The sequence below is a fragment of the Pestalotiopsis fici genome (genome assembly GCF_000516985.1).
Source record: "Pestalotiopsis fici W106-1 unplaced genomic scaffold PFICI_Scf_6, whole genome shotgun sequence".
Taxonomy (NCBI): domain Eukaryota; kingdom Fungi; phylum Ascomycota; class Sordariomycetes; order Amphisphaeriales; family Sporocadaceae; genus Pestalotiopsis; species Pestalotiopsis fici.
In genome coordinates, this window is record NW_006917096.1 from 3,900,639 (window position 1) to 3,909,710 (window position 9,072).

The following is a 9,072-nucleotide window of genomic DNA, read 5'->3' on the forward strand; positions in this document are numbered from 1 at the left end:
AGCCCCTCATTCTGTCTGCTCTTGCGTAGTAAGGCGAACTAGTACGCAAGTCAAGAGTCGATACTACCCAGACAAGGTCTAGAGCCCAGGAGTCGTTAGAACGGGCTGGGTTTAGTGCTCATGGCGGTAACTGGCAGCATGTCGTCACACTTTGAATTTTTGTTAAACCCCTCCCACCCCTGGAGCACAGCACGAGAAAAGTACTTTGTACCTGAGCAGGCACGTCAATAGAAATGGTCAGTGCATGCATAGGTGGTATTTGACCGAATCGAGCATGCGGCATGAAAAAAAAAAAAAAACTAAGTGCCAGACTGGGGGACCAACTTACTAAGACTGCAATCATGATTTGTGGGGGGTTCCGAGTTCGCAAGCCAGGGTATGTATTGATGCATATGGAGTGGGAAAAAAAAAAGCATCAAGAGTCGTCCATTATGGCACCTCTCTGAGTCTGAGAGAGAAAGAGAGAGAGAGAGAGGGAGAAAAGAAAAAGAAAAGAGAGAAATCGAGTGCCTAGTCTACACTGCTGTGCCCTCAACCCGAAAGGGACGACAGAGTACACAAGAGGCAAAGTAAAGTCAAAGGGGGAAAAAATACACATTCAAAGAAAGTACAGGATGTAGGCTGTTTTTGTGTTGACATACAGGCAAGAACAGAAACATCTGCCACCGCCGCCGCCTCCAATCATGGCATCCATTTATCCAGAATCCCAGGTTTTCTTTTCCATTTCCCCAGACCGTGACATGACCGGCCAACCTGCATGCATCTGAAAGTATCTAGTGTACGTACTAGCAGGCCCAGTCGAGTCACCAAAGAGAGTCCGTGTTTGAAATTTCATTCGCCTTCCATAACACCCAACTATAAATATATAAATATATACACATGTATATGTTCCTTCGTCCGCACCAACAAAGTCTCGTACATTTTCACACTTCTATATCTAACCGTACTTGCCCCCCATCCCCCCTCCTCCCTTCTCCTTCCCATCAGCAGAAACTCCTCTTGCAATACTTTACCGGAACACACACCAATCAGCACCTGTTCTAGTGTAAAAACGACTGCGTAGTGGTACATCTATAAGGCGACCCACCTCAAAAAACTAAACCCTCCTTCCTCACTAACGTCGCTGTTCCCACCTCTATCTTTCTTTCTCCTCCCTGTTGCCGCTGCCGAGGGGTTTTGAAAAAAAAAGTTTTGGTTCCTGACATCAGAAAACGCCAAACCACAAGACATACACACCACACCGCACGTACAACCACCGCCCATCATGTGCCCGACACCCGAATCCAGCTCCGATGAGCGCAACAAGGGCAACGCCTACAAGGCTGGCGGTAACGTTGGCAGCTTCAAGATCATTGAGTCCACTCTCCGAGGTTCGAACAGCCCCTCCTACCCATGATATATACACACATACATACAACAGAGGAAGGAGAAGGAGAAGAAGAGGAGGGGAAGGCGGAGGAGGAGGAAGAGCAATTCGAGAACGAGAAGTGTTCTCTACGACTATCCGCCTACCTGCCTGCCTGCCTGCCTGCGAGGCGCTTGGAATCATTTTTCGACTTCCTCTTCTGCTTCAAGCAACTGCTGACTCTTTTCTTCAACATAGAGGGTGAACAATTTGCCAATGCCTACTTTGATACCGAAACCAAGATCAAGATGTAGGTCCTTGTCCTTCTCGCAATGCCCGGCGTGTCACGTCGGTTTCTTTAGTCTTCTATCTTGTTGTACATGCTAACAAGTCTTCTTCCCTTCTTTGCAGTGCCAAGGGTTCGTTGTATACGCATTCCCCATTTCGGGCGTCCGTTCTCTGACTGCAATAATATAGCCCTTGATGCCTTTGGTGTTGACTGCATCGAACTGACCTCCCCGGCTGCTTCAGAGCAGTCGCGCAAGGACTGCGAGGCCATCTGCAAACTTGGTCTCAAGGTGAGTTTATTCTCCGTGCCCCCCTCTGGCGCCATGACGCAGGCCATCGGCAGCTTTCCACCTTCAGGAGCATTGCTAACCGGATATCATTCCCTAGGCCAAGATTCTAACTCGTGAGCAACCCCCCTCATCCTCTGCTACCAACCCAACGATCCGCGGCCTAACAGGAAGAACTCGGCAGATGTTCGCTGTGACATGAGAGACGTCAAGCTGGCTATTGATACAGGTGTCGACGGACTTGACATTGTCATCGGCACTTCGCAGCACCTTCGCGAGCATTCCCACGGAAAGGACATGGCCTACATCCAGAAGACTGCTGTCGAGGTTATCAAATACGTCAAGGAGAAGGGTCTCGAGGCTCGTTGTAAGTTGACTCAATCTGTTTCTAAACCCCAGCAAAATTCGTACTCACAACCATGTAGTCTCCAGCGAAGATTCCTTCCGATCTGACCTTGGCGATATCCTCACCCTCTATGCCGCAGTCGACAAGGCTGGTGTCGACCGAGTTGGTGTGGCCGACACTGTCGGTTGCGCAAGCCCCCGTCAAGTATACGACGTATGTCTCCGCTCCCATTCGCTCCCGGCTGAACCACAGACTTACATGCTGCGTAGCTTGTTCGGACATTGAGAAGTGTTGTCTGTAAGTCACAGCGTCTACCCCGAATGCAGCGCATGGTCATTACCCAACAAGCTGGACTAACTTCAACTAATAGCCTGCGACATTGAAACCCATTTCCACGACGATACGGGTTGCGCCGTCGCCAACGCGTACGTAATATATTTTCCCCCAGCGCAAGACTAGGGGCCCGACCGCCCACCTCGCTTCTATGACGGTAGACTAACTGGCAATCTACAGCTTCTGTGCCCTCGAGGCTGGCGCTACCCACATTGATACAAGTGTTCTCGGCATTGGCGAGAGAAACGGCATTAGCCCCCTCGGCGCTCTCATGGCGCGCATGGTGGTGACAAGCCCCGACTATGTCAAGAGCAAATACAAGCTGCACATGATCAAGGAGGTTAGTTGATGCGACTTACTTTCTCCGAGCGAAATTATCTGTTCCGGATCCAGTACAGCTCGATAATGACCGCTCGTATGGCTGACTCTGGTGTGAATATGTAGATTGAAGATCTGGTTGCCGAGGCCGTACAAATCAACATTCCATTCAACAACCCCATTACCGGTTTCTGCGCATTTACTCACAAGGCTGGTATCCACGCCAAGGCCATCCTCAACAACCCTTCGACATATGAGATCATTAACCCGGCAGACTTTGGTCTCACCCGCTATGTCCACTTCGCCTCGCGGTTGACCGGCTGGAATGCCGTCAAGACTCGTGTCGGCCAGCTCGGTCTGAGCATGACAGACGACCAAGTCAAGGAATGGTAAGTCACCATGTCGAGCTCTTGTGGACGAAACATCGCTGAAAGCTAACCCGTATAACAACAGTACCGCCAAGATCAAGGCACTGGCTGACGTGCGCCCAATTGCCATTGATGACGCCGACTCCATCATCCGCAGCTTCCACTTATCTATTGACCCAAGTGGTGGTGGTGCAAACGGCGATGCAAACGGCGTGAATGGCACATCAAATGGTACATCAAATGGCACGGAAGTTAGCGCATAAAGCAATACGCGCAAATTTAGCTGATAGTAAAATTAAAATATGGAGTTTTAGGTTGTTTAAATTTAAAAAACGGTTAAATAAGCAGTATTATTAACAAGCATATATTTTTATAAAATGCAATTTAAAAAACGATTAAGCGTTAATATAAAAAATTAACCGAACGTAATTTTATTAAAAATTATTAATATATAAAGTTATTATAACGATTATATTACGGGTTTTTAAATAAACTTAAATATAAGGGTATTAAGGGTTTATGCTAATAAGGAACGTTAAATAAAATATTAAATTAAATAAAAAGTAATTAAAAATAATTTTAAATTAATATTATAAATATAATCGTTAAAGTGTATTAAATGCTTTATTTATAAATAAAATAAATATTTAAAATAATTATTAAAATAATAATTGTTTATATAAGAAATCTTTTTGTAATATATTTATTTATTCCTTTATTAATATTCCTTTTTTATTTTGCTATATTTATAGCTATTTATAAGTGATTAATAAAATTTATTAATTACGATTAATTTGTCTTAATCTGCTTTATTAATTTAATGCTTTTTTAATAGCTGCTGCTAATTATTATAAGTGACTAAGGTTTTATTTATCTTTTACGGTTTTTCGGTCTTAAGCCCTTTATTCATTTTTTTAATGCTAATTAAGGTTGGTATTTAGTTAACTAATAATTAACTAACGTTAATTAACTAAAAACTACATTTAATTTAGTTTTTAATTAACTAAATTTAGTTATTTAAAATATTAACTAAAACTAAATTAATTTAATTAACAGCTTAGTTAAAACTAAAGATTTTAGTTAATAAGGTGATTAAAACTAAATTAAATTAAATAATTTAATTTTTAGTTTTAGTTAATTAATTAACTAAAAATTTAATTTCATTTATAATTAAATAAATTAATTAATTATAATTAAATAAATTAATATCAGGGTTGGCATTGAGTTAACTGGCAGTTAACTTAAGTGAGTTAACTCAAACTCAATTGAGTTGAGTTATTAACTTAACTCAATTGAGTTATTAAAACCACTAACTCAAACTCAATTGATTTAGTTAGCAGGCTGAGTAAAACTCAATGATTTAGTTAATAGGTAAACTTAAACTAAATCAATTGAGTTAAGTTAATAACTTAATTAACTTACTAACTTAAAGATAAATTAATTAAATTAATAAATAAATATTAATTAAATTAAAAAGTAAATATTAATTAAATTAAAAGTTATTAAATAAAACTAAATTAAAATAAAAGAGATATTTTATTATTTTATACTAATTATCTTAAATATAATTAAATAAAAGCAATAAAAGCAATAAAAGAAATAAAAAAAATAAAAGAAATAAAAGAAATAAAACTAATTATCTTTTTCTTTTTTAGGTAAATCGCCCCCTTGTAAAAATTCCTATATTTTTTTTTGCATTTTTTAACCCCCAACTTTTTAATAAGGTTAACTATTTAATAATTTCTGGAGTTAAATTATTTCGTGCTTTAAAAATAATATAACTTAACGTAGAAAAAACCCGTTCTAAAGCCGCTAAAAAAGCTGGAATTCCTAAAAATTGCCGGGCTAATATAGCTAAAACCGGATATTTAAATTAATTATTTTTCCAATAAAGTAACGGATCGTCTTATAAAATAAATTAATTAATAACTTTATAACTAATTATTTTAAATAAAAAAATTAAAAATAACTTATGTTATATAAAGCTAACGGTTCGTTAAGATAAATTTCGCATTCGTTATTTAAAACGACCGTAAATCGATTTAAAAAGAAACTTTCTTTATTCGAATTATCTTATATTTGGTCTTCGTTAGCAAATTGGGTTTCGATTCTACTTTCCCGTTTATTTTTAATCTTATAATAATTTATTAGTTAATTTATTTAATAAAGAATAAAATAAAAGAAAATAAAAAAAATAAAAGAATAAAATAATTTATACTTTATAAGTTTTTTTAAAAAGAATGGTGATATGATCCAGAACCCCTTTATAAAAGTGTAATTTATAACTCCGTTGAAAATGGGTTAATTTAATTCGAGGATCTAAAATAATAGCTAATAAATAAGGGCCGAAATTTTCGATATTATTGGCTGTTACTTTCTTCGGAAAATAATAATCCAATTTTCTTGCACCAGCTCTAATGGCCTGGTTAAGACTTTCTAATAACGGTTTCTAAATAAAAGTTAATATTATAATTTAAATAAAAATAAAATAATGCGATATATATTAAAATAATAAAATAAAAGTTAAAATAATAAAATAAAATAATTTACTTATTAACTCCGGTTTTTCTTTTATTATTTCTTTATATTCGTCGTAAATTACCTTTAATTTTGGATAAAAGGTATAAACGTATAATAAAGACGTTAATAAAGTAGTATAAAATTCACTTTGTAATTTAATACTTGGTTTAACAAAAATCTTTAAAATTCGTTGTAATTGGGTTAATAAAAACCAATCGGCTTTCGAAAAAAAGATTTGTTGAAAATCCGCATGTTCCGTATTTCGATAAATATAAATTAACGGTTCTTTTAATTTAAGAACCGTATTAATTATATTATACGTCGAATTCTAACGGATATAAGAATCTAATTAATAAGTTAGTAAGTAAATAAATAAATAAATAAATAAATAAAATAATAAAATTACTATTGGGAATTTTTGTTTTATTATATTTTTCGGGTAAATTACCATCGGCTTTCGATTTTCGGATTCCTTCGATTAATAATTTATTAATTTTACCCGTATATTTAGTTAAAATAGTAATACGGCGAACCCGATTAATTAAACCTAATAAAATAATTAGTTTATAAAAAGAATTAAAGATAAAATAAAAGTAAATAAAATAATAAAATAAAAATAAAATTAAATAATAAAATAATTTATTATTAAAAGTTGATCCTTCTGGTATTTCAAGTGGTTCATCGTTCGGTAACGAGGGTAAAATAATATTAACATAACGTTGAAGATCTTCGGCTTCGTCGTTATTTAATATATATTCTTTTAAAATACCGTTAATAACGATATTAATTATATGGGTAATATAATGGATATCGCAATCGAATTCGTAGCCCGTATCGTTTTCGTACCGATTTTTAAAAGCCTCGATAAACGTGGAGTTATTTTTTGCATTATTACGGGTAATGCTAAAAAAATAATTAGTTTTAATTTATTTATAATAATAATAAAAGTTAAATAATAAAAGTTAAATAAAATGAAAAATTAATAAAAACGTACCTAGTAATATTTGCAATATCTATTAAAGCAGGGTAAGAATTTAACGATTTTTTAAATTCGTTAAAGATATTAAAACCCGTATGCTTTTCGTTAATTGGATCGAAACCGATTAATTTATAAATTAAATTAAAATCGGGGTCGATATAACAAATAATAATACCTAAATAAGCCGTATTATTATTTGAAGTCTATATATCCGTTATTAACGAAAATTTACCTATATTCTTAATATTCGTATTTAACGAATCATTAAAAAGTGATAAAGAATTCGAAAAAGTGGAATTAAGGACTGTTTTTATTATTCGACGATTAAAAACCGGAATATTTCTAATATTAAATAATTAGTTAGATAATTAATAATAATAATAATAATAAAACTTACGGCTTTAAATAAGTTAATAAGTCTTTAAAAGAATTAGAATTTAAAAGACTAAAAGGTAAATTATTATCGATAATAACGTTTAATAACTTATTGTTAAATTCGTCGTTATCGAAATCGGATGGCATAGTTTAAGTCCTTGGTTTTTTACGATTTATTAAATCGAAAAAAGAATTATTAGATTAAATTTCGGATCCTAAACCCTATATAATCGTTAGTTTAAATTCTTTATAATAATAATTTATCGACCCGGCCCTTAGTAAATTTATAATATTTTGCCCTCCGGCGTAATTTAATTATTAATAAAAATTCGGATTTTTATTAATAATTAAATTCCTAGCTAAATTAAATTATAAAAAACAAAAACTAACGATTATATGGGGTTTATTTTCTTTTTGTTTTGTTAAAAAACTTTTATTAAAAAGTGAAAAGAAAATAACGGGGGCTTACGTTTCTTTTTTGTTTTTTCGGATTCTTTATTAAAAATAATATCCGGATATTTACTTTCGTAATAACGGCCTTAATTCAATGCTCAAAAGGTTTTTACGTCTACGGTAGCTTTATAATTATACCTAAAATTAATTAATTAATTAATTAATTAATAAATAAAATAAATAATAAAATAATAAAAAAGTAAAAAAATAAAAAGTAAAAATTATAAACTTACAAAATGCAATTAATTTCCATTTAACGTTTTTTCGATGGATCGACTGGCTTTAAAGTACGGCTAAATAACCTATTTTTAAAGATATAAATCTGGGATTTTTCCGGTGCTTTAAGTTTAAAGTCCGATTTGTTTTTTTTATCGTTAATATATTTTAAAGATTTTAAAGAAGAGGGTTTCGAAGAAATAAGGGATAAAGCAGAAGATTCCGGTTGTGAATTCGTATAATTAGAATTTTATTATTTTTTTTCTTCGTTAAAAAAATCAGAATTTATTTTAAAAATAAAATAAAAGGGTAAAAATAAAATAAAAAGGTAAAAATAAAATAAAAGATTTTTGCAAAGGGTTAAAAAGATCCCTTATCTAATTATAAAACCATAAAACCATAAAACCATAAGAGTAAATATAACAATATATTAAATAATAGTAATATAATTAAGTATTAAATATTATAGTAATAGTCTATAGTAAAAAAAAAATTAATTATAGATAGGAAATCTATTTCTTTAATATTTAAGTAAAATCCGATTTAAAATCGGACTTAAACTAGATTTTAAATTAATAATCGGCTATAGCGTTAATTTTAAATTAAAAAAACGGACTTTATAGAATTAAAATTAAAAAAATTAATATTATTAGTGGATTTTACGGTAAAAAATAAATAAAATCCATTATACGGATTTTAGATTATTAATTTTAATATTATTGGATAGTAAAACTACCGAAAAGATAAAATAAAAGATAAAAGATTAACGGTTTTTATTTTATTCGTTGATCCTTACGTTAAAAAGATATTAAAGGGATCGGGAGGTTTAAGTCCCCAATTAACCTACCCTATAACCAAATACCAGATTAGCAGGTGGTGTTTTATTCGTTAATCCGTACGTTAAAAAAATATCGTATAGATCGAAAAATAAAATCCCAGTCACCCTACCTTATAACCAGATATTAGATTAGGAACCGTTATTTTATTCGTCGATCCATACGTTAAAAAGATATCGTATAAATCGAAAGATAAAACCCCAGTCACCTTACCCCGCAATAGAATCCGATAGAAACTAAGCTCGGATTTCTATCGGAGTTTTTTTAAAAAAGATAAAATAAATTAATAACTTTATTAATAAAACTCGGATTAATTCGGAGGTTATCGGAGTATTATTATTACTTTTAGCGTTAATTTATATAAAAAAAATATAATAAAAACTGTTTTAGTTAAAAAGATATTATAAG

General features: G+C 32.6%; 1 protein-coding gene across 1 annotated transcript; it reads left to right on the top strand.

Moving 5' to 3' along the window:
- Nucleotides 1-1,264: 1,264 nt before the first annotated feature.
- On the top strand, nucleotides 1,265-3,548 carry PFICI_09647 (Homocitrate synthase; the record flags this gene model as incomplete). The annotated part of the gene is made up of 12 exons (XM_007838228.1): nucleotides 1,265-1,370; nucleotides 1,421-1,655; nucleotides 1,757-1,764; nucleotides 1,823-1,923; nucleotides 2,021-2,036; nucleotides 2,105-2,287; nucleotides 2,346-2,479; nucleotides 2,536-2,563; nucleotides 2,637-2,691; nucleotides 2,780-2,939; nucleotides 3,044-3,306; nucleotides 3,371-3,548. 12 exons carry the CDS (start codon nucleotides 1,265-1,267, stop codon nucleotides 3,546-3,548), a joined length of 1,467 nt encoding a protein of 488 aa, XP_007836419.1.
- Between the last annotated feature and the right edge of the window lie 5,524 nt (nucleotides 3,549-9,072).